Raw genomic sequence first — 26,964 nt, forward strand, 5'->3', positions numbered from 1 at the left:
TTTACCATCTCCTTCAATCTCTAAAACCCCTCCCCAGCAGAAGAAAACCTTTACATCTTCCCTCCATGATGCCAGACTCTGCCTTCTCCTACTAGAACAAATGCTCCTGGTTAGGACAAACCATCCCAGCTTACTTACACAAGGATTTTCTATCACCTCTATTTTTCTGTGCCATTCCTGTCTTCTACATCATTTTCATCAGCACACAAACAACTGCAAATATCTTCATCTTTAAAAACAAAACAAAACAAAACAAAACCTTGTCATTAACCCACATCACTCTCCAGCTACCATATTTTCCCTATCCTCTCTACAGCAAAACTCCTTGAAAAAGGGCCTGTGCTGTGTTTTTTTCCTCTGTGCCTTTCATCCCTTGAAACTAACTCCACTCAAGTGTACTCCCTACCATTCCCCTAATTGTTATGATGAGGTAACTGCTAACTTCCTATTGCCAAAAACAGCAGTCAGGTCTTCCTGCTCACCATACAGCCCCGATCAGCCACATCCGACTCAGCTGATCACTCTGTCCTTAAAATGGTTTCCTAGCTTGGCTTCAGGGACACCCGGTTCTCATGGGTTCTCAAGAAGGCTGCTCCTTCTTGGTCACCCAGTTCTCAAGAAGGCTGCTCCTTCTTGGTCCCCTTAAGTTAACTCCATTCCCCCGACACACACACACACACACACACACACACACACACACACACACCTGTCTGATTTCTACAGGTAGATGTGGTGAAGGGCTCAGCTCCTAAAACTCTTCTCTTTCCTGACCACACTCACTCTGGAGGTAATCTCATCTAGTCCTACCAGTTTAAATATCCTGGTTGACCCCTAAATTTTGTATCTCCATACACATCCTTAGCTCTGAACTCAAAAACTCATATATACACTACACAGTCAATACCTTCAACTGGATGCCAAATCAATATATAAGCCTTAGTACATCCAAAACTAAAATCAAAGTGAAATGAAACAACGGTAATAATAGCAGGAAACCCCTGCTCTTCACCAGCATCCGCCCATTCAGTTACTCCCCCCAGCTAATCAACCATTAGCTCTTGCCTCCATCACTCTAAAAACCTTCTAGTTGGTCTCTGCTTCTATGCTGCCACATTCCCTCTCCCCCACTTCTATTCTCTAAGCTCTCACGATCCTTATAAACTATAAACCAGACTATGTAACTCTTCTGCTCAAAATTTTCCAGTGACCTCCCATCACTTGGAATAAAAGCCACGGTGTTCATATAGCCTCTGAAGCTGTGATCTGACCCCGGCCCACGCATCCCACTTCAGTGTTCACTACCACTTCACTCTTCACCACCACAGGCCAACTATCCTATCAAAAGGGAATGAAATGATGCCTTCTGTGCCTTGTGCACACATCAAGCTGACTTGTGACTCAGGGCCTTGGTAACTGCTCTTCCCTCCTCCTGATACCTCGTACTTGCAGGTATCTGCACAGCACTAGTCCATTTAGGTCTCTGCTCTAAGGTTACCTTCTAGGTGTTTTTCACCGTCACTTATTTTTCTTCGTGGAACTTAAAACTACCCTACATTCTATTACACATTGTTATTATCAAACACCTTAACTAAAATATAAGATCTATGAGATGATGGGGCTTTTCTTAAATTCATTTTTTTTAATCCTTAGAACCTAGAACAGTACCTGAAACACAGTAGTTGTGTAATAAATATTTGGTGAAGAAATGAGTAAATAAATGAACATGAACATAGTTTGATTATGAATATGATTTAATGATCTTAATACATAACCCCAAAAGGCAAATCTATTTTTTTGGCATTACTCACTTTCCGTTGTTTTACAGAGTCCAATTTTATAAGCCAATATGAAGCCACTTTTGTTTTATGATATTTCCAGTTATCAATGATCTGTTTTGGGGGAGAAACATTAAGAAATTTAGTTTAAAATTTTCCTCAAAAGTAACGAAGAGTAAATGAATGAGTTGAAATGAATTTTACTAATTAATTTGTGAAACAGAAGTACCGTAATATTACTTGCAATAAAGAATGTCTACTTTCATAAAGACATGTGCAAAGATTTCTAAGTTAAACCATCAGAATCCAAAGTTTCCTCTTCTTGCTACAAAAAGTACACAGTCTCTAATAAATGGAAGTCAAATGTCTTCAGGTACATAGGACTGGGAAGAAGCCCAAAACACAGATATTCCATTTTAATTCCAAGAGCTGTATTTACCACATCACCCTATACAATAACAGAATATTGAACAATACATTAGAAGGTAGCTTATATATAATTAAGGTTCTATTATTCCTTTGTTTCGTTTTTATTGGGTTTTTACTGGTAAAAATCTGCAAAAATTCTGAATATATACTCCAGCAATATATATTCAGCAGCAAACAAATTAAAATATTTTCTGCATATAGTAAATGTATAGTAAACAATCTAATATCTTATATAATTATCCACTATATTTTATTAATTATGTAAGCCGATATTCTTTATAAAACAATCACATCAGTCACAAATATTAGTTCTACTCTCTGATTATCTAATTTTTCTTCTACCTGATTTAAAAGGTTGGTGTATAACTAATATCTCTAAGAAATATGAGTAAAATGGTACAAAATTTTTGTCTTTACCTAGAAGAGAACTTGATTGAGTAAGGTAATATGCAAATAAAAACACACCTACAAAATGCTTTATAACTAGTGTTTGTTTTTCCTCCTTTTTCCTTGATGTAACAAATATCAGCTTGTTTGTAAGTAAGATACCATTTTCAGTTTTTTAAATATTCATATAACAAAATAATGTATAATATTTGGGGATTTTGCTTATAATTATGTCATGATTACAAAATAGAAATTGCCACTATTAATTTTTTAAATTAAGGAAGTTAAATTTTTATTATTATTTGTTGGGGAGGGGTTGTTTGTTTTGTTTCAGAAAGACAGTTGTTTCAGATAGGCCTAAAGTAATGATAAAATGTGAAGTGCATCATTCTGGGTCTTATCTTCCAACTGGCCACTAGATGGTGCCTTCTCCTCTGGAACAAAAACAGCGACAACAAAAACAAACCAAAAAAAACCTCCCAAAAAAAACAAAAACAAAAACACCCCAAAAACTACAAACCAAAAACCAAAAACCAAAATCCCAACCAAAACTAAACAAAACAGGGAAACCAGAAAACAATCTTCTGTTACTGAGGGATTACCTAGGAATGTCAATTTGAGACAGACGTTTCTAAAGGAAACCAATCTTTGAAGGAATGCTCTTTCACCTGAAATATCTGAATAACTTGACCTTCTTTCTAAAATAGGAATAAGTCATTGACTTTAATGTGAATTTTTAGGACTGTGTCATTTTAGAATGTTCCACTGGGTGGTGCAAATGTGTTTATAACAAGAAAAACACACCCAATATTAGCCATTTCACAATTTGACAAAAACCAATCACGGTGTCACATTCAAATATTCTTGACATTTTATACCCAGGGCTCTATTTTTTTCATTACAACTCATTCCATGTTAGATCCTTCTAAATCTTTACAGAAGGAGGCTTAACTTTGATATTTCTTTCATCATCAAGTGCAATAATTATTTAACAGTAATTATTCTTGCTTGATGAAGCAATTGCATCATTAAAATAGGACTAGACACTAAAAGATATTTTGCATTACTGATTATGTGATCTCACTGCTCATGGATCATAATAATTAAAATAACCCCTGTATTTTCTAAAGCTTGTTGAGGTTGAAAAGAACATCAATTAAGCTTACCATGTCATTGAGAATAACACCATCAGGAAATAAATTTTAATATTTTAAGAATAACAAAAAAAGTGAGCTCCTTGAAATTTTGTATATGTCAAATACTCACATCTTCTATCAGAAGTAATGATTCTGCATCTGATTTTCCTGGAAACCGGATCTTCATGTCCTTGAGGACAAATAAGGTCTGACTTGTTAGATCGTCTTCTTGTTCCTTTGTTCTCAGTTGCCGCAAAGACTCACTCTTAAATTTGAAAGAATACAGATATTTGGAGGGGGTCTTATTTCATTGTGCCACTATAATCTGAAAGATATTTCTAGGTAAAAATGATGCACTTTTAATTAAAAAAAATAACAGTGAAAAAGAAAATAATTTCTTTTACATTTATTCTTAGGATTAAATGGATATGATTTCCCAAGAGTGTCTTTGGCACTTCCACACAGTTATAGTTTATGTAGCTCAAAACAAAATAAAAATATAAGTGTTTTAAAAAGATTTCCTGGTCAGTTCTTTTGTTACATACACCATAGGCAATTCTTGATTAGAGAAAATAATTATTGATTATTACCAAGTGAAATTCATTCATTTATATTTTCTAAACTCTTCTCTTTGGGAACAGATCCACATTAAATAAACAAATTAAATAAGTTCCTGGCCTATGTGTAGGTACAAGGAGACATCTATTTGAGCATCCACAAGTAAGCCTGGTTGCAAAATAAATTCACTGACTTCTTCAACACGAATCTCTGGGATTCATGCTAAGGAGAGAATGCTATATGTTACTTTAAATATCAAGAAAACATTATCAACAATGTTAATATTTCAGTGCTCTAAGGATAATTTATCAATGGTTTGGTTTTTAACCTATTAATCAGAAGTCCATTAAGGAAAATTTACCATCCAACAAATTCCCCCAAATTTACAGCTGTACTGCACAGTACACTGCAAAATGATATACTTGCACAGGTGAAATTCAACAAAATTATCCGACACCATTAGCAAATAGAAAATAAAATAACATTCTCAGTGTCCATCCCCAATTCTATGAAATAGGGGAGTCTGCTTTTTAAGTTATAGGTTAAGAGGGATGAACAACCCAAATTCCACTAGACTATGAGCTGAATTATAGCAAGGATCTGGAGTTCAATCTGTCTTCCTCCCAGCTGGTCCCTTTGCCACCTAAATCCTGAGTGTAGTGCTTCCTGTGATCTCAGAGGACCAAATGGATGACTTACCATCTGAGAGTTAGGAAAGCTGGCATCATTAGTGTGAGGCACGTGCCTCATGTAGGAGGAGGCACGGTTTAAAGAATGTGACCGAGACCCTGAAGTTGGCCGGGACGCTGGTGTCATTTGTTGAGCAGAAAAGGGGCGGCTGTCTGCGCTGGAAGGTGATTGAGAAGAGATGGACCGAGGGCAACTGACTGAACGCCTAATGGAGCCTAGGATAATGGAGCAGAGGGGTAGTACAGCAGCAGAGTTAGTGAAGTTTCCCACTGTATTGGAGTTAAACTAACAATTAGACCACATGGTGGCAAAACAGCAATAAATTTAAAAGCATAGTCATCATCATGAGAATATAAGCTTAAGTTAATGGACATACACCTTATATTTAGGGATGTATTACAATTTAAACAGTAAACTTGGTGCAGAACCCCTATGACGTATTAAGAATGGCTACGATAAGAATGATTTTTTAACCAGTTCTGTTCTTGAAACATGACTTAAAAGAACCAGAAGAAAGGAAAACTAACATTCATGGAGCACCTTCTATAAGCCAGACACCTTGCTAGGTGCTACACTTTAATCTTAATCTTCACAGAAACCCTCTGAAGTAGGAATCTGCATCACCTGAAGACTCAGAACTTTCTCAAGTCACATGACAAGAAAGTGACCAGACTCAGGTTTAAGTCCTGACCTATATAACGTCAGCGTCCTTCCTCTTTCTAAAGCATGATGCCACCTACTATCTTTGCATTAGACTGGTCATTTATTAGAATTTGTGTACAGATTCTATAAAATAGAATACTTTATAGCAAGACTCATAGAGGGGGATGGAAAGGAGTCTAGAGAGTGGCCAGAATAAATGGATGTTACAGAATTTAGGGCACAAAATTAAAAAAAAACCCGTAAAACAGAAGAAAAACATAAAGATCATCCTAATGGAGTTTAAATATATAATTGGTTATTACAAGAGTAGTAGTAGACAAGTAGTCTTATTATTCACAGGAGAGAAGAATGAAAAAAAAAAAAACTAGATTTAAATTCCCACAGTAGAAGATTTAAGTCAAGGAAAAAAATGTCTGGATCTAGAGGGTTGTTATCAGAACAAGCTAGGGAAAACCAAAGACTATCTTTCCCAATGAATACCATTTAAAAAAGAGAACCAAGTGTTCCAGGTAAATTTTGACTCCTGACACAGGGAAATAGAATATCCCTCAATATCATCAAAAGTTATATACTTTTTAGTTCATATTTTGTAAATTTCTTCTGTTCTATATTCTCTCTCTGCTCAGGGAATACATCAATCTTCAGTAATTAAATAATTTAATAAAACTCACATGAGGCAAGTTGAATACCCAAACATTTCTCTTCATTAGCTGTTGAAAAAAAATTAAACCTTTGTAAAGGCAATGGACATACACCTTATATTTAGGGATGTATTTCCATAGGATATTTTGAGTCAATGATAATCCTAAAACCGTTTTGGTTCTGGTGAATATAAAAAATACACTCATTAAAGCTATAGAAGATGTTTAAAAAAAAAAAAAAAACTTCCATTTGTTCCAATTATTATCTTTCTTCTGAACCTAAAAGTCACATCCAATTTTTTTAAAAGGACCATGCTCCTAGAAAAGGGCTGTGTGAGGAACATATCACTGGTCAATCTTCTACTAGGAAAATACACAAAAGCATGTACTACTACCTACACCTTGGTTCTGCTCTCTTTGAGGGCTTAAAGTGGTAGTTTGGAATGTACAATCTGATCACAGGTGCAGAAGGAAAATATCCTTTCTCTTGAATCACCACAGATTCCCATTTTTTTCCCTGCATACGCTGGAAATTCAGACAGAATAATTAAATCACTAGATATGGCAATAATATTTAGGTAGATTAGCAAAAAATGGTTGTAACTTGCATATACAAGTTACATGAGAAAACTATTTCATATAGTTTTATGTATGAACACCTTATATCAATCCAAAATATATCTTTGAAATTACAGCAAGGGTAAATTTCCAAAGTTATCTCTACACCAGAATATGTTACACATAATCTGGATTCTGCCCTCCATCATTAGCATCACTTTGGAAAGAAAACTCAAGGAGGGTTTGTGGCTATGGTATTCTTTAGTGTAATACTAAAGAGAGAATATAAAACAAATGGAAACCTTCATGGTAATTCCTAACGACTATAAAAATAATATATAACTAAAAAGGAAAAATACATATAACTGAATTAAACTAGCTTTAAAATGTGAATTCACACTCAAAAACACTTTTAGTACACTATTTTTCTGATCTCAATTTATTTTTAGCCTGAGAAAAGAGAATAATCTCAGAGCTTTAGGAATCTTGGCCACATTTCCACAACCCCACCCTCATCCATGGTTGGCTCACAGTCTTAGGGATGCCCACCTTAAACGAGGGATTAAACAACTGGTAAGATCTGGACAGGACAATTTCCTCTTCCAAAAGAGAAAGAGAGCCTTACTTTCAGACATACACTGAAAGCACATAAGGCATCTTAAAGAAAAAAAGGAAGTAATTGATAAAATAGCTTGCAACTCTAGAACAGGTGCTCAATAGACATCTTAAATGAGTAAATAAATGAAATGGAACATAATACGTTATTTCTCCTCCAAACACATGAACTCTCAAAGACAGGAACACTACCATGTATCTCTATAAAATAATTCAGTAAAAGAAAGTAAAGGAAAAGGAAAAGGAAAAGACCATTAAAAATCTTCATGATATTTGGTAAGAGATAATTAAAAATCTTCGTCTGTTTGTACTGTATTCCTCCTGGCATTTTGCCATAAGTATGGAAGGCCAAGTTTAAAACACACTCATTTCCAGAGAACTGACACATTAAATAAGCCACTGCTGGAGATCAAAGAAGGCTCACAGTTGTGTTTACTGCCTGACTGAACTGGTCCCTTTCCTGGAACCCTGGGACAATGGAGGACGAGCAGAGACAGGAGAGATGAGAGTTAAGAAAACCCCTGCCTTGGAGGCAGAATGGGGAAGGGGGATCCAAGTGAGCCTGAGAAAACAGCAATACCACACTGGACATTTGTGGATGAAAGAATTGTGAACTCATCTGAAATCAAAGAAGGAATGAATGACCAAATGGAAGAGAGAAAGGATGTGAAAAGAAAGGAAGAAAGAGAAAAGAGGAAGGTGGAAAGGAAGCCAACAGAGCAGCTGGTTGGTTACTGTCCGGAATACTTGCTGTAGGTATCCCAAAGCCCTGACTCAAGTGCTCAGCCCTGATGAAAATGGGAGGGAACAAAACTTCAACTATTTCACAATTGCGTGGCTCACAGAGATGTTCAAGTCAAGTACCTAGAGAGATACACACATTTTTAAAAAGAGGTGAACATATAAAATAAAACTGGTGACCAAAAGGGAGGGAAAGCACAGGGGTGGGGGTGGAGAATGGAGCGAGGGAACATAAAGTCTTAAGAGAATGCAGCCCACAGATCAGCTGCCATGAGGCCCATTTCACAAAATCCATGCAACAATCCAGGACACAACAAAAACTATGAAACAGAGAAGAAAGTGCTCTCAGAGATCCTTCATTCAACCTGTTTGTTCTCCCTCTGCAGCCCCTGGAAGGGACTGTGCGGTGTGCCCAGGTCAGGATTAGGGAATGAAGTGAAGTGGAGTCCAGGTCCCCTCATACAGGACAAGGGTCCATTTGGCCCAAGCTTTTATTGAGTTCAGTAACTGCCATTCCATAATTCCTCACATAGCAACAAAACTAGAAGAAATGAACTTACTGGACTGTTGAATTAATTTGTAGTTGTTGGACTGTTTAAAGTTATACGTGACTTGCTTTTCTCTGTTCTTATTTTGGTACTCTTCTTTCTCATTGTCCTCGGATTCCGAAGCGCTGCTGCTACTGTTGTAACTGCTGTCACTGCTGTAGTATTTCTGTCTTTTCATTACCTCAGAGCTCTCAGGCATGGAGGACAGAGGCTGAACCAGAGGGAAATGTGTCCTGTTAGAATTCAGAGCACTGCTAATGAACTATGAGCATGAGCAGTTACTATTTTTAATTTCCTGCTTACGCTGGCTGCTTTTCTCCAAAGCCTGAAACCCACCCAGAGCATGACGGCAACCGCATGCCGTTAGCCTACTGCGCTCTTCACTGAGGCTTCTGTTTCTGCAAAATGTTCCCTCTTAAATGGTACAGAGCTCAGTCGTGATGAGGGAAATGCTGTGTGATGTGAAGAAATGACCAGAGTACCCACAAACAATAGCAAAATAAAATATTTGAGATGAAAATGAAAATCAGAAACATAATCAGCTTTTCTTCATTCCATACAGAGAGATTACTCACTACTCATCAAAACTCAGAGTTGTACTTTTGTTGTATCATTGATGTTCAGAACCACTCAGTAAATGCGCGTATGTGTGTTGTGTGTGTGTGTGTGTGTGTGTGTGTGTGTGTGTGTGTGTTGCTTTTGAGAGAGAGAAAAAAGGGCTGGGGGATGAAAGGCAGAAAGAGTAAGAAAAGCCAGTTAAACCACTGAAAGTAAAAGGGCACCTGGATGGCTCAGTCGGTTAAGTATCTGCCATCCGCTCAGGTCATGATCTGGAGTCCTGGGATCGAGCCCTGCGGGGCTCCCTGCTCAGCAGGGAGTCTGTTTCTCCCTCCTCTCCTCCCCCTGCTTGTTCTCCTTCTCTCTCTCTCTCATAAATAAATAAAATCTAAATAAAATCTTTTTAAAAAATCGCTGTAGATAAAATAAGATAAATTACTGTAAGTATAGTAAGGCCACATCATAAAACAGAGCCTATGAGCCTATCCACTCACATAATGTATAACACAAAGCAAGATGTTCCTTACATGTCTAATTAGCTCTGGATATTTTTACAAATCAAAATTTTTAGTTAATTGTCTACTTTCCAAATGGGTTTTGAACAGCTTGTGCCTCTTCTCACAGGATTTCTGAATCTGACATAAAGGTTAGGCCATAATGGAGCAACACTGCTTTTCATTGTCCATGCTACCCAAAAAAGTGGTATCATGTAAAAATCAGTATGGCAAGAATTTTTGGAGAAGAGATACCATGTAGAAGGGTAAAACTGTAATGCTTCAAAATTCCCTGCTATTATGTTCCAGTATTTCCATTAGAATTACTTGTCTCTAAACCTCCCAAACACTGTGTTTCCAAGGATGCCAGGCGAGGGAATAAAAAAGATAAGGGAAGTAGGACAGCTTCACTTCAGAAAGAATGTACACAACCAAGAACAAGGCATTTTTACGACTTAGTCATTTTAAGAGACTATTTATTATACAAACCATATGCCTCTTGCTCCTGCTGGGAAAGGTTCCTGTAGCTATACACTAGATTCTTGTTCTCTGTTTAACAAAAATGCTTTGATGCTAGCATACACAATAAGGAAAGCCTTGGTTACCATGGAACTTCACTGAAATAAGGTATATCTTCTCATGTGTCAGTGTAGAATGAAAGATAAAGAGAGAAATAGCATGTCATGAAGTGCCTGGAAGACACAGTAAGCCAAAGCATGATCCTCTTAAAGTTACCGCCTTTGCAAATGGTGGAAAAATAACCAAAGTAGGGCAAGTAATTTAATACACTATGGTACCAACTTGTATTTGAAAGTGTTTTTCTCTTGATAGTCCAATATTTTCCTGAGCACTAACAATGTTCAAAGAGATATGCATAAAAACACTGACTAGTACACAATCATGGAACATTTTGATAGTCTTGGGGAATACGAATTCTAGAGGAAGCTTGTTTCTTCAGAAGTCTCGCAGGCCCCCAAAGAGACAATGGCACAACCAGCCTTGCTAGTAGTGTCCTCCTTCATGTAGGCAAATGGCTTTCAGGTTTCTCAAAGAGCTTGACTACATAATGAGTTATTTGATCCTATAATGAATCACTAGGGGAAATGGATAGCTGAAACTTTGTGTCATATATGCATTTGGGACTTTTTGACCAACACACTGTACAAGCAATAATTAATAAGAAGTGATAGTAGTCTGAAGTTTGAACAGTACCTTAACTGCAAAATGGAATTTGTAAATTGGCATTGAGTTAGGATACACATCATACTACTTATTTTTATGTCCTATTGTATTATGAACTGGGCCACACATAAAAATATATAAATAGCATAAAGATTAGTAATCACTCAGCTGAAAAAAAAGAACAATGCTCACAGCTAATACTTTATGTGGTATTTATTATTTATAGAGCTAATTAATATTTCTTAGTTTCTCAAATAAATGAAAAATTATTTCTCCTAGTACAAGTTTCATTTACCTTCACTATATCTTCATTTATTCTTCTACCATAAACATACTGAAAATTAATGTTTACCATGTGATAGCATCCCTCTAAAATGAAAGGCTGCTTTGAAGTTTGGCTCACCCCAGACCCTGACCATACATAAAGTTAAAAGTTATAACGTGTTTTTACTTCAGACTGATTATGCAACTTTCAACCATTTTGAAATATTACTGGCATTAAAACCTACAGAAACTAGCCAATTCATTTCATTTCAACAAATACAGTTATCTTCTACTACTTGCCTAGAATAAGAGGGGCTGAAAAAAAATAAACAATGTGAATTCTGCCTTCCAGGAGCTTATTTTTTTTATTTGGATGCTAAGTATTATTTAATGAAGCAGACAAGAGTATGATAGATGGTCTCAGGGCCTTTGCATTTCTCATTCTGCCTCAATTCTGTGCCCGCAAGTTGTCTCACAACTGGTTTGCGGAGTTGCAATGATTAATACACAAAGCTTAGAACCTATTCACTTTTAAAGACACTCTAAAATATATTAGAGGCATTATCAATAGCATCAGTCACAATTCTTCAGTATAAAGCACATATTTCAGAAGAAGGGTGCCTGACATCCAAGGTCATTGATCTCTACCAGAAACATATTTTTCACCAAGTTCATCTTGTAGTATTTTACTCCCCAGGAATCTTCCATTTGAGTGATACCAAATTCTTTCTTGTTTCTCCAATACTCTATGCAATGTCACACCTCTATGTCTTTGCCTTAAATATTCCCTCTAAACTGAAGATCCTTCCCCTCGTCCTTAATGTTTAGAGCACTACTCGTTTTTTAAGACCTAATTCCAATGTCACTTCCTGTGCAAGGCCATCCAGTCTACCAGTCCTTTGCTTCTCTATGTAATTATAGCACTTTCCACTCCCTTTATTAAAGCACTTGCCACAATACAGCCTGGACTTTGGTTCACCTACCTGTTCTTCGACTAGCCAATGAGGTCATTGTGGATACATTCAACAAATTTAATTAATGGCTTTTGATAACCTTCTAAGTACCAAACACTGTGCTAGGTGCTAGAGATAACAACATACTTCCTACCCTCAAAGTATTTACAAGTTCATTCTAAACCAAACATGCACACAATTTTCACAACTCACTAAAAGTGTTACTTGTAGCACAAGAGAAAAAGCAGAAGAAGGAAGATCTAAGTCTAACTAGGGGAATGAGGGAAGATTTCACAATGGCAGCAATGGTTCAGCTGGATTAGAAGGGGATCTGTAATCAAGCAATGAATGGATTTTTTTTTTTTAATAGGAAGGCATTCCCGGAGCTTGGAAAAAGCATGAAAGCATGACAGAGCATGATGATGTGTATGAGGACATAGTGATAGCTTTGTATTGCTGAAATGTAAACTAAAACAACAGCAACAATAATAATGACAACTGAATAAAAAAGTTTCCAAGATTTTACAAATTCAACACTTTCCAACTCTACTAGCAAGGCCTTTAGCATATAAAAAAGGACCATGTAGATCATCACTACAAAGAGAATGAAGGTAAGACAAACACATGTCCATTTTTGCTTGCATGATAGCTTCCTATTTATTCCTAGAAACCATACCTATTTTAACTAACACAATTTCAATGTTACTGAGTCAACAATAAGTGGGGCTCCCCATGAGGATTTCCAGAGTGATAATTTGCCTTACCTATAATGCCACACATCTCTGAAAATTGTTAAGTCTAGAGATAGGAGAAAAATGTAATACTGAGTATAGAATAAGGGTACTAGTTTTAAGTCCCTCTTGGCCCTAACTCAGGGTCTTTACTAGCCTTAGGGAAAGAATTAAAAAATGAAGGAAACTTGGAGTACCTGGGTGGGCTCAGTCAACTAAGCATCTGCCTTTGGCTCAAGTCATGATCCCAGGGCTCTGGGATTGAGCCCCACATGGGGCTCTCTGCCTCTCTGCTCAGCAGGGAGCCTATTTCTCCCTCTCCCTCTGCCTGCCACTCTGCCTGCTTGTGCTCACCCTCTCTCTCTCTCTGTCAAATAAATAAATAAAATTTAAAAAAAAAAACATATAAAAATTGAAGAAAACAAACAATACTTCTCTTGAGTATATCTCCCTAACTCTAACTGCACTGGTCCATACAGTTCCTTGAAAGTGGCATCAGTCATTCTTACAGTAAGAACAATGAAGGTAAAATCAACTGTACTTAGTAGCATCTACTTTGATAGTAAAGAATGTAGAGGTACTGCACCTTTGGCCCTCGAGGCTTGGCAGTTTTGCCCATCAATTTTTCATCATCAATTTCACATTGTTCCAGAAGATCTAAAATATCTTCTTCCTTAAAAAAATATTAAAATTGTGATCACTAATGGACTCTACAATATTTCCAAGGTCATTAATGTCCATAAAATAGTGTACAACAAGGTGTCCTAGAACTATTTAAGGAAGATTGCTTAGATCAAATGAAAAATAAAGAATCATGGAAAAATCTCTTAAGGAAACCTTCATGGAAATCTGGCAATATAAACAATACATAACTGAAATCTATCATGCATTAATATCATAAACAAATATGTCTTTACATTATAGTACACTATTAAAATCTTAGAGTACAATACTTTAATAAATTAGCCTATTGATGATTCATATTGAGCATATTGAACATTAAAATTTCTAAAAGTTCACTCTAGTTTTCCAGAGCAAAATTTCATCAATCATCTCTATATTAATTAGTGCAAAATAATATTACAACTTCAGAAGAAAATTGATGATTGGCCTAAGAGTTTCACTTAGAACAATCTAATGTTAGTATTTAGTAAATGGGTACAATTTAAGGTGACTCTTTCAAAATTTTAACTATTGTGCAAGAGTATCTTTAGAACTTTGTGAAGGATTTTCATTCTATGGGTCTAATACTTGCTCTTCCAGAATCATTGTGAAGTCAAGGGGCAAAGTTATAAAAACATATACTGAAATAGATTTTGAGCAAACCAAAGTGATAGGAGTATAACAGCTATACTGAAAGAGGTTCCTTGAGTTATTTATTCAATCTATAAAAATATCACATCTCCATTTGTATATTTATGACATGTTTCAGTGTCTCCTATAAAAAGGTTTTTGAAGAAACTAGAAATCTCACTGTGCAATGGAAATTTGAAAAAAATAAGTTACTCTTCATGCCAATCCAATAAAGCTTAAGTATTAAAATACCAAAATACCTTTGCTATAATGTTTTGATTAAACAATAATTCTACAATGAATTCCCATGACAGCAACACAAGATAGTTAAAAAGAAACTCAAAGAGTTCTGCTTCTGCTTAGGAGAAAGAAGATCATAACAGATAATACTTTCATTATAGCAGCTAGAAAAAGACAGATAAACTAAACAATCATAGTTTTTAAGACATCAGAAAGCTGTGGATAAAGCATAGTGTAAAATAAACTAAATACCAGAGCGGGGAAAAGTTCTAGGCAAACAGAGATGAGTAGCCATTTTCTACTTTGGAATCATTTGTCAAGTCTGCACACAGATGGGCAGAGACCACGTCTATAAAAGGCTGGGATAAAAAGGAGAGTTTTCAATGGTCATGTGAGCTAGTGTAACATCTAGAACCGTCCCACAGAGCTTGTTCTCTTGACCTCCTGGGTCTCTCCGACAGCAATTTTAGTGAGCATGTCGTGGAATAGGAAGATAGAGGCATGTGAAAACCAGTCTTACAGTTTTTAGATACCAATAGAAAATGAGGTCCATAACAAACACTGAATAAATTTCATCCTTGAAAATGAAATCTTGCCATTTGCGACGACATGGATGGAACTAAAGGGTATTACGCTTAGCAAAATAAGTCAATCGGAGAAAGACAGCTATCATATGATCTCCCTGATATGAGGAACTCAAGAAGCAACATGGGGGGGGTTGGTGGGTAGGAAAAGAATAAATGAAACAAGATGGGATCGGGAGGGAGAAACCATAAGAGACTTTTAATCTCACAAAACAAACAGGGTTGCGGGGGGGTGGGGAGGTGGGGAGATGTAGGGAGAGGGTGGTTAGGTTATGGACATTGGGGAGGGTATGGCTATGGTGAGTGCTTTGAAGTGTGTAAACCTAGCTACTCACAGACCTGTACCCTGGGGCTAATAATACATTATATGTTAATAAAAAAGATGTAGTTCCATTCTGTTGATTTTTGCTTTTGTTCAACTTCTCTTTGGCTCAAAATGATTAGCCCCTTACCTTAGCACCCTGAAAGAAGAAGGATATACCTTTTTTTGGAAAAAATAATATCAGTTCAGTTTTTATGATTCTTTTATAGACACTGTCAAACAAATAAAAACTGTAGGATATCCAAAATAACAGGAAAATGTGACCCATGAAATAAAGGAAAAAACATTTTATTTTATTTTATTTTTTTTAGATTTTTTATTTATTTATTTGACAGAGAGAGAGATCACAAGGAGGCAGAGAGGCAGGCAGAGAGAGAGGGGGAAGCAGGCTCCCTGTGAGCAGAGAGCCTGATGCGGGACTCGATCCCAGAACCCTGAGATCATGACCTGAACCCAAGGCAGAGGCTTAACCCACTGAGCCACCCAGGCGCCCCAGGAAAAAACATTTTAAAGAGCAGGTCCTTAAGTGATCCAGATGTTAAAATTAACAAATAAGGATTTTAAAATAACTACTACATACATATTAAAGAAAATTTATGAAAAATGGACAAAATGAATGGAAGATGCGGAATTTCAACAGAGAAATGAGATTTTAAAGAAATAAATGAACATTCTTGAGTTGAAAAATATAATCAAAAATTAAGAAGTGATTGGATATGCTTGCAGCAGACTGGGCACAGCAAAGATATGAGATTTACACTGAGGTGTAAATTATCCAAACTGAAGCACACAGAAAGATAAAAGAAAAACAGAACAGAGTAAATAAGATACATGGGATGCTGTCCAATCACCTAATATATGTGTCATTAGAGTCCCATAAGAGACAAATACAAAATAACATAGCAACAATATCTGAAGAAGAAACGGAGAAGAACTTTCCAAAACCAATGGAATACGTCAACCCAGAGCCTCAAGAAATTGAGAAAACTACAAGCTGGATTAATACAAAGAAAACCACACATAAGCACATCAAAGTCAAAATGCTAGTGATGGGGGAGGGTGTGGAATCATCCAGGGGAAAGGACACATTACATTTAGGAGGAAAATAAAAATAAGAATAGAATTATGAATAGAAACAATAGGAACCAGCGGACAAATAAGTGACATCTATAACAGTGCTGAAATAAACAAACAAACAAAAGAGCCTGTCAAGACAGAATTCTATATCCAATTAAATTTCACTTAATGAAGATAAAATGAAAAACAATTTCTTACCAAAACACAAGACAGAGAGAAAACTAATCAATACCACACTTCTGCTACAAGGCATATGAAGTACTAAAGAAAGTTTCTGAAACTGAAGAAAGACAACCCTTGTTAGAAGCATGAATCTGCATGACAGGATGGAAGAACATGAGAAAGGGTCTATATGTGAGTAAACATGAAATGTTAGTTAGAAAACTATTAAAGACCACTGCTTGCTTAGACAATATTAACAATGTATTCTGAGGTTCATAACGTAAGTAAAAGTAAAATATATGTTAACAGCACAAAGTCAGAGGTATGGTACAATATAACTAAAAGCCAAAAGAGAAGATAAAATAGTATAAGAAAAAATAATTGATTTTTCCAAAAGAATACAGGGAGCAACGAAAAAAATAATGAACAGATGGAATAGAGAAGAAAGAGCAAGAGGGAAGACATAAACCCAACTATACTAGTAAATGTGTGAAATGACTAAGAGACAGATAGTGTCAGACTGAATTTTAAAGCAAATATGACCCAACTGCATGGTTTTTACCAGAGATATTTTAAATATAAGAACACAGATAAGTTGATAAATAGATAGAATGATATATCAACCAAACAGTAACCATAACAAAGAAACTAGTTATCCACATTAGTCACACAACGTAAGCTTTAAGACACGGGATATTATCAAAGGGAAAGATAAACATTTCATAATGATAAAATAGAAATGACGAATTCATTAGAAAGACACCTTCATAACTTCAAAGTATATGAAACAAAACCACAGAACCGCATCCACAGTCATAGTTGGTAGTTTTAACAATCTTTTTCAGGAATTGCTAGAACAAGTAGGTGAAAAAAAAATTTTTGGAAAGGATTAGGATATTTGAACAACACTAACAGCCAAATTTACTTTTGACATGTATAAAACTCTATAACCAACCTGCAGTAGCCTATTATTTTCACATATACTTGGAACATTCACAAGAATACGTACTCTATTGACTTGAAGCAAGTATCAATTCATTTTACAATATTGAAATCAGAATGTTTTCTAATACCAATGAAATAAACTAGAAATTTTTAACAAAAATAAAGCGAGAAAATTTCAATGTATAGAAATTAAACAAAAAACTTCTAAATAACCAAATAAAAACCAGGATGGCAATTAATATAATATATAATATAATATATAAAATTGCTAGGTACAAGGACAAGATAAAAAAAAAATCAGATGTAACAATGTGAAAAAAATTTAAAAATGAAAAATTTTTTAAATTATATTACTGGCAACAGCAGCAAAAACAACAAATACTTAAGAATAAATTTAATTAAAGATGTGCAAAAACTATACACCAAAAGCTATAAACACAGTTGAGTAATGGACTCAAGTACATGGAGAGATATGCCATATTAGTGGATCAGAAGACTCAGTACTATTAATTCCTCAGTACAGTTAATATTACTGTTAATATAGATTCCTCACAGTGCCAATTAAAATCCTAGCAGCTACTTTGTATTAAAAAATCAATCAAAATTTAAAATCAAGCCGATTCTTAAATGTAAATGGAAGCATTAAGGACCTACAAAGTCCAAAAGCAACAGTACTGAAGATAGTGTGATGTTTGTGTGAGAAGAGGCTCACAAACCAATGGGATAGGGCAAGCAAATTGGTGACATTTAAACTAGATTTTGAAGAAGACAAGGAAGAAGGGAATTCGGATTTGAAGCCTATTATGTGACAAGTACTTTAAACAGACTATTTTAATTAACCTCCATTTTATTTTAACCACAAGCCTGTTATAGTTTTAATACTACTATATTAGTGATGAGCAAACTACTGATCAAATAGTTTAGTCTAAGGTTACATAATTTACACATGGGGGAGCTGGAATTTGAATGTACATCAATGCTCCAAAATTCCAAGGTTTTCTAGCAGAAAAAGTGGGGGTAGGGGAGCAGAGTAATGAGAAGATGAACAGATATGGTAATCACAGGAGAGACCAGTACAGAACAGGTGACAGAAAATGAACAAAGGTCTCCTACTGTCTTAATTAAGAAAAACAAAGGGCCACAGAATATAATTCTACTGGTGGAAATGTGTATGTCAAAAGAAAGACTTTGGGAGGAAAAGAACATTGAGGTCCACATTATTCCTTTAGCTCCTGTCTCAGGTGTAGCCAGCTTGAAAGTGGCTCTGTACCTTGTTGCAGAATTTGAGTGAAAAGACCATAGCAAAATCTATGAATAATAAATTTTATCATTTTTTAATGACTCAGTATAACAGGGTATCCAAGAAATGGGAGGTTATCACTGTAGTGGAATGTCCAGTAATATAAAATGCATTTTAATGAGTCCACACAAACTTATTTGTCCAGTGAGGTTTTAGCAAGCACAGGCTTAACAGGCACTTGCACACTGGGGATGTCCTCTTGAAATGCTTCCTTTTGAAACTCCAAGCTACCTAGCAAAGAAATGAGATCTGGCTACCTAGCAAAGAAATCATGTAAAGAGAAAGGAACATCAAGCCAGCTCCTCAGACGTTCCAGCTATCTTAACTGAGGCACCAGACATGTGAGGCCTTCCTGGATTTCTAATCCCAGTTGAGCCTCCAAATAAATGCAACTATGATTCACTCTAAGCAAGCCAAGCTGAAGAACTACTCAGCTGAGCTCAGCCAAGATTACAGAATATGAGCAAATACTTGGTTTACTATGCAACAAAAGATAACTGACAGATATTTTGATAAAAAGATTACTCTGTGTGTGTGTGTGTGTGTGTGTGTGTGTGTGTGTGTGTGTTTTAATTACTTCTCATATACCAGGTCTATGCAGTGTATCAGGGGAAAAAAATACTGCATAAAGAAGTTAGTTACAATCCAAATAATGAGAGCATCACAAAACACTAGGTTAATAAAATGGATTTTTTTTTATTCAGGTACCTATACACACCTCTGTAAGAAGACATGTTTACTATAATAAATTGATATTACAACATAACATCAACATTCTCTACTGCATAATTTGTCCTGTTAGCTTACTTATGAAATCACTTGGTTGGTTATGAAATGCTAGCAACTGCTAAAATAGAAGGAAAGTGCATCTTAAAACAAATGTTTTTACAAATGGCTCTAAGGTGGGTTGCTTTTAAAAACATATTATTTGGCTTCATTCACTTCTGTCTCTATAAGCACTCATTCCTTTACCTTCATCCTTTTCAAAGGATTATTCAGCTCTCGCTGGAATGAAGCTGCTCTCCCTGAAAGGAAGGTCTGAAATGCAACAGCCAACAAATTCTCATACTTTTCAAGCAGAGTTTTATCTTCGGGAGGATAAATTCGTCTACAATAAATCAGACAAACCAATTTGTTTAAAAGAAGCTACTGTAGTGCAATAGCTAAGTTCAATTACACAGATAGTCCTTGACCACCTACTCTCTACCAGTTGCTTCACTAGGTGCTAGAAATAAAGATGAATGCAGCTATAAGAAATTCACACAAATTTTCATCAGTTATTTATACAAAGTTTATCTAGAGAATGGTCATTAAACAATGAAGCTCCAGAAAGCACAGTAAAAGGGTTGGTTGTGGAGCAGTGGTTGGAGAAGAATTGCAATTAGGCATATTGAAGAAATATGGATCTTCATGGGAGAGAGCAGGTGATGAGGAATAATCTGGAAATATGCAATTACAGTGTGGTTACTGACACATACAAGAATGTGGGCATTTATCTTGATATTCTCTTTTGGGATGGTGGAATGTGCCTCTCTGAAGAAGAGAAGAAGGTAGAGGTAGAATGAGAGGAATGTGTTCTCAGAGTTGCTGTTGATGGTGTTAAGGCAGAAAAGAATGTTTTACTAAGAGTGTGAGAAGCTCTGTGGCCCCAAGTTCTCCTAATCCTTAATGACATTAAGTTAATGTCAAGCTTGGGAAGAGCGGCACTCTGTCCAAGAACACAAGGAATTCAGAAGGGGTGTCCTCTTTTATCTTGTCAGAGGATACCATGGAGGTGTTCCAGTTCAACACAGTCTACCCCTCTGTATTGTCTCATATCTGCCTCCTTTAAACATTTTCATTATTTGCCTGGTTCCTGATATATGCGAGTTTAAACAAAGTAGAGCAACCACTCTGAACTGACAGAAAGAAAACTATGAGACCTAAAACCTGACTTTCTCAAAATACTACATTATAAGTAAATAAGGTCACAGAATAGTATCAGACTTAAAAGATCTCATGCAACCACCCATGAAGCTGGCTAGCAGGAATGAAACAAATAGTGCTCAAAATAAGTATAAAAGGTTAAAAATGTAGAACAGTTGTTTTGACACTTTACCTTTTCAATCTATAAGAAAATGGAGGCACAGTTACCTATAATTCCCCATATGCCGATTTTCATGTTCCTCTTTTAAAATCTGCTTTCGTAACTGAGCGAGTCTCTCTTTCTAGAAATGAAGAAATTTAACAAATAAAATCTGACCAATGAATTATGCAATTCAAATTGTGGATATATTCTAAAAATTTTCATACCAACTCTTCTTTCCGCCTCTCTAACTGATGTCTCTGCTGTTCCCAGTCTGAGGACCCTGGTAAGAGCCTTTTTATTGAATTTTGACCATATAGTCTCCTTTGAGCCTCAGCTTTTTGTTTGGCCAAGTTTCTCCTTTTATCACTGGTCCTGAAATTTAAAACACAGGAATTCAAGTAAGTCCTGATCTTATCCCTGTGAGGAGAATGAGCAGAAGAGGAGACACAGTGGGGCTATGAATCAATGTTTATATATATCCACATCCGTCATATTCATCTAATCATCCATCAACTATGAGTCTCCTTATACTAAACTGAAGTTCTGTATTCCCAGGAGCTGTGATGGAATACTCTGAGCAATCTACATTCTTTGGGATTTTCTTGAGATTAAAAGCATATATCCTTACAAAATGAACTTTGAGGTATACATGGAGCCACACTCTAAGTAAAACATTGTGTTAAGAATTGTGCAGACTTGGGGGCACCTGGGTGGCTCAGTGGGTTGGGGCCTCTGCCTTTGGCTCGGGTCATGATCCCAGGGTCCTGGAATCGAGCCCCGCATTGGGCTCTCTGCTCTGCGGGGAGCCTGCTTCCTCCTCTCTCTCTGCCTCAGCTAGTTGTGATTTCTCTCTGTCAAATAAATAAAATATTTAAAAAAAAAAAAGAATTGTGCAGACTTGAAAGACAAGTCTAACACATATATGCCCATGGAGCACTCCATCTGGATGGAGAGAAAAGGCACATCTATAATGTAAACTTCATTAGCATATGCTCAAAGTGTTAAGAATTGTACTAAATTCTTTGAGTGGAACAACACTAAGAAAAATAAGGAAAACGAATTCCAATTTTCCTTTATTTTTAAGTCTAGAAATTTCTCACTGTCTGAACTATGTATATCTCACTTTTAAGAAGACAAAAACACCCATAGATTATGTCCTGAACTGGTTGGCAAAGACACGCAAAAAACAAAAACAAAAAAAAATAATAAGGCTTACTTATATAATAATAGTAAATGTAAAAGAAAGTATAGGTATACTGTTTGAATAATCCAAAATATTTGATGCACTTGTGTAAGCTAAATAAACAAAAATTTCACTTTCTATATCTCCTCTATTCATTTATTTTAGGATAATTGAAATGTCAGTTAAATTGAGGTGAATCATTCTTTGATCAAGCAAAAAAGGGGCCATATGAAAATTTCTTAACAAATTTACCTATCAAAAAAAAAAAAACAGAAAAACGAATTCATGCATTGATCTCTTTTTTTAATAATGCTTTCCATAGAAAGCTACTTCTTAAGCAGGTATCTGCTAAATGCTTGGAAACATTTAAAATAAATAAATTGCTTGGAAGCATCCCACAACTCTTTTAGAGTTCTTTAAATGACGATTAGAATCAATTGAAATAATAAAATCCCTGGGCTTAAATGACCTCAGAGGTCCTTTAATCCAACACCCTAAACACTATTTGAACACTTAATGGTAAACGCCTCACAACTTCATTAAGCAGTTCAATTAAACTTCTAACAAATTTCTTTCATACTGAGCCAAAAGCTTTCCTACAATATAGCATTTTAAATATTTGAGATCCATGATCATTTACACTGCAACCAACCTAATAATATTCTGTTGGTGCAGTAATCCCCCTTCCAAGTACATATCCAAAGGAGTGGAAATTGGACTGCAAAGAGATACCTGCACTCCCATGCTCATTACAGCATTATTCACAATAGTCAAGACAGAGAAGCAAACTAAATGTTCCTCAATAAATGAATGATAAAGAAAATGTGGTATATACATACAATGGACTATTATCCAGCATAGGGGACGGGGAGAAATTCCTGGCTATGCTTTTCTTTTTTTTTTTGCAAAAAAATTTTTTTTATGTTTTCAGTTTTTTTTTATTTTATTTTTATTTATTTTCAGCATAACAGTATTCATTGTTTTTGTACCACACCCAGTGCTCCATGCAGTCCGTGCCCTCTCTAATACCCACCACCTGGTTCCCCCAACCTCCCACCCCCCCCCACTTCTTCAAACCCTTCAGATTGTTTTTCAGAGTCCATAGTCTCTCATTGTTCACCTCCCTTTCCAATTTCCCCCAAGTGCCTTCTCCTAACTCCCCATGTCCTCCATGCTATTTGTTATGCTCCACAAATAAGTGAAACCATATGATAATTGACTCTCTCTGCTTGACTTATTTCACTCAGCATAATCTCTTCCAGTCCCGTCCATGTTGCTACAAAAGTTGGGTGTTCATCCTTTCTGATGGAGGCATAATACTCCATAGTGTATATGGACCACATCTTCCTTATCCATTCGTCCATTGAAGGGCATCTTGGTTCTTTCCACAGTTTGGCAACCCTGGCCAGTGCTGCGATAAACATTGGGGTACAGATGGCCCTTCTTTTCACTACATCTGTATCTTTGGGATAAATACCCAGTAGTGCAATTGCAGGGTCATAGGGAAATTCTATTTTCAATTTCCTGAGGAATCTCCATGGCTATGCTTTTCAATGGGACGGTTAACCCTGCCTTAACAACTTAACAACTGCCTCTTTTTTGTTTACCCAAGCAGCAAGACCCAGTGGGAAGTCCTCTGAACAGAAAGGTAGGAAATCCATGTGTTTGAGGGTTGTTACTTTTTTAACTTCCTGAATGAACTCTGCTTTAGTTTCTTCTTGTGAGGTGAGGAAGATAATGTAGAGATTTTCCTCAGGTATTCTCCAACACAACCTTACACTCTATATTGAATAATTATACACACACTGTAATTTAACCTATTTACTGAAGATTCAGAACCTGATATGGAGAGAAGAAAAAGCAGTTTGTAGAGAGGAAAAGATATTTAAAAAGAAAACACTAAATGGGTTTGAAGAATGGAATCAAGAAATTCAAAATATAAAATAAGAAAAAATTACAAGCCAATCCCATGTACAAGTGATTGTTCTATGCCAAAGGTGGTGAAAACCTGCCAAAAGATGGAGGAAACACTTTACCTGATGTTTAGCAGCTTTAGAGCATTTAGCAGCACTCCCCTTTTTACATCATAGTCTATTTTCTGATCAGTTCCAAAGCTTGGAGCACGATTAATCTGAAATTTACAAAGAAAAGATGAGAATAGCCAAATGGTGGTGGTTAATTAATATTCAAAACATATTTGTTAAGCTAATGCAAGATCCCAAACCAGTAGAAAAACTCTACAATAAATCTCAAGGCTCTGCATGGTAGATGGTCCAGTTACCACTGCCATATCTTCCTTCCCCACCACCCTAAGTCAAAGAGTTGCAAGGAATTGACTGTTCTCATGGTCCACCTCCCCCTGCTGCCTTAGCTCAGGATCTTCAGTAAGCATTTGTGCCCTCTCCCTCTTCTCCACCTTCTCCAACCCAACACCTCATGCACTCTAGGTTTTAAGTTTAGGGAAGTTAAAAGTGACTCATCCTGACAAAATTTTAGAAGACCAGTATTAACAATAATAATAATGATGTAACAAAAATAATATGCATGTTACCAATACAGTAATAATTAAATGTACTTATTTAGCATATAGAAACTCTCAGTGCCTTCTTTGCACTGCTTCAGATCTTCTGGATGATTTCATCTATTGCTGCCTAAAAAAGAAATTATTTTCTTTCTACCTGGATCAAACAATAAATCATCAATTTTCATTTCCAAAGACACTGACTATAGAACTCAGAAGATACCATTAAAGATAACTGCAGATTAACTTCTATGAGTTTCTCTGTTTAAGGACTCATGGGAATAAGCAAGCCATTTGTGGGTGTTCTTTTCAACATTTTTTCCAGGATTTCATTAAGATGAAAAATAGGAAGTAACAGTAACTGCATATACCCTGAAATCCATTTTACAATACACTACCACCTCAAGAGCAGGAATTTTTGTCTTTGTCTTTTTTGCTATGAAAACATAACTAGAATAGCAAGTGTTTAAGAAAATTACTTAATTAATTCAGTTGGCTAGAACACTGCTGAGTTCAAACCTACAGCTTAGCTTCATGACCACCACCAAATCTCATAGCATATCTCAAAAAAATATGACACCATTAGTCATAGAAGAGGGTTGTCTTATACAATTCTATTCCATAAGAGACAAAATAACTAACAGTATGCATTTCACAACTGGCAGCTATAAGAAATATAAGTAAGTAGAAGTATGTACATAGAAGTCAAACAGACAACAAAAAGATCACCTGTAATCCCATTACCCAGTAGACTATAATCCATCTGATAAATGGTGTATTGCTAACCATTTGATAAATGATAAATTTTTGTTATGCATATTTATAATTTTTATTTTATCTTCCAAATACATACCTATACTAACAATATTATTCTATAATCCAAGTTTTTTAAAATATATCATGAAAATCTTTCATGTCATCATTTTGACCATGGTATTCCATTTATAGAAATGTGCCAAACTATATTATGCTTTTGCTGATCTCTGATTTAGAAGGTGATGGATATATTTCTGCCCATGTGATGTGGTCTCAAGGAGAAGGGAACAGTGTGGTAACTTTAAGAACATCCATTTATTTCAGGCAAAATTTAAGAAAGGGAGTTTATTAATCTGTTGCTTCAAAACTCTTAAGTATTTCCACTTACAAGTATGAAGAAAGGATACGGTAATATCTTTTATATGAAAAATCTTTTAAAAATAAAATATTTTCTATACTATTCTATTCTGATTCAAATCTCTGCAATTTGTTATACAACTAACAACAGCTCTGCTGCTACACAGGACAGGATTATAAATTGAACCAGACATTTAGGAACCAATGACTAAATGGGTCACTGAAATGTTATCTATCTTTATAGAATTCCTTAGGTGTTCCATTCTAAAATTGCCATCTGGAATTCTACCAGACATATCTGTCCTCCAGGATGGAAGTAACCTCAGACCCTCTGTTACCTATGTCAGAATATTCCCTCTACTACCATAGAAAAGAAATTGGTCTACTGAGAAATGTACCCACACAAGGTAAACTAATATGTGAAAAGGTAGAAGAAAACTTTTTTCAATTCACATTTTGGATTTTTCAAAAGTTTTATGAGAAAGGTAAAGTAAAAAATAAAGATAGAAGGATAAAGTAAAAAATAAAGACAGAAGAAATTCTGAAAATTAAGGTTCCATTCAGTCAAAATTTTACCCTGGGGTGCCTGGGTGGCACAATGGGTTAAGTGTTCAACTCTTGGCTTTGGCTCAGGTTGTTATCTCAGGGTCCTGAGATGGAGCCCAGCATCGAGAGACTCTCTCTCCCACCTCCTATGCCTCTCCCCACTGCCTCTCTCTCTCACAAATAAATAAATAAGTCTTTAAAAAAAAAATCTATTCTGTGATGTTGATGGCTTCTTTGGTTCTCATTTCCTACCCCAATTCTAGAACAAACAAAGCTCAGCAGATGTTAGAGTCTTAAAGTTCAGTAGCTTGTAAATGCATGCAAAAATAAAAACTATTGGAAAGCAAATTAAATTAATAAATACTATTTATTAGCCAACCAAATCATAATTTTATTATCAAAACAAGCAAAATAATTTTATGCATATATCAAAGTATCCATATTAGATTCTAGGCTCCCAAATTACCATTGTTCCCTTGGTCTAGTAACTTATCCCCATCGCACCCCCATCTTTCCTAACCCCCAGTCCCCACTGCACCTTCCACAGCCTTAAGCACTCTGCTCAGGTGTTCCCTCCTCTGCAAAGATTTTTTTAACTGTCAAATAAACACATGCACACAGAGAGAATAATCACTTTATTGTTCGTGCTGGTACCCTGTTCCTTACTTTTTTACTCATAACTATTAC

At 35.8% G+C, this 26,964-nt stretch overlaps 1 protein-coding gene across 1 annotated transcript in view; it reads right to left on the reverse strand.

Moving 5' to 3' along the window:
* The window catches only part of LOC111143226 (tubulin tyrosine ligase like 7), a 142,636-nt gene that overhangs the window by 37,165 nt on the left and 78,507 nt on the right, over nucleotides 1-26,964 (reverse strand). The window contains exons 10-18 of the mRNA XM_022496801.1: nucleotides 24,134-24,228; nucleotides 21,139-21,286; nucleotides 20,980-21,053; nucleotides 19,819-19,954; nucleotides 13,510-13,596; nucleotides 8,754-8,952; nucleotides 4,985-5,190; nucleotides 3,858-3,992; nucleotides 1,809-1,889 (exon numbers count right to left, since the gene is read on the reverse strand). Of these exons, the coding sequence (XP_022352509.1) occupies nucleotides 1,809-1,889; nucleotides 3,858-3,992; nucleotides 4,985-5,190; nucleotides 8,754-8,952; nucleotides 13,510-13,596; nucleotides 19,819-19,954; nucleotides 20,980-21,053; nucleotides 21,139-21,286; nucleotides 24,134-24,228 (1,161 nt within the window). The remainder of the gene's footprint in view (nucleotides 1-1,808; nucleotides 1,890-3,857; nucleotides 3,993-4,984; nucleotides 5,191-8,753; nucleotides 8,953-13,509; nucleotides 13,597-19,818; nucleotides 19,955-20,979; nucleotides 21,054-21,138; nucleotides 21,287-24,133; nucleotides 24,229-26,964) is intronic.

This window comes from Enhydra lutris, unplaced genomic scaffold, assembly GCF_002288905.1.
Source record: "Enhydra lutris kenyoni isolate GAN:26980312 unplaced genomic scaffold, ASM228890v2 scaffoldscaffold9, whole genome shotgun sequence".
Classification (NCBI taxonomy): Eukaryota; Metazoa; Chordata; class Mammalia; order Carnivora; family Mustelidae; genus Enhydra; species Enhydra lutris.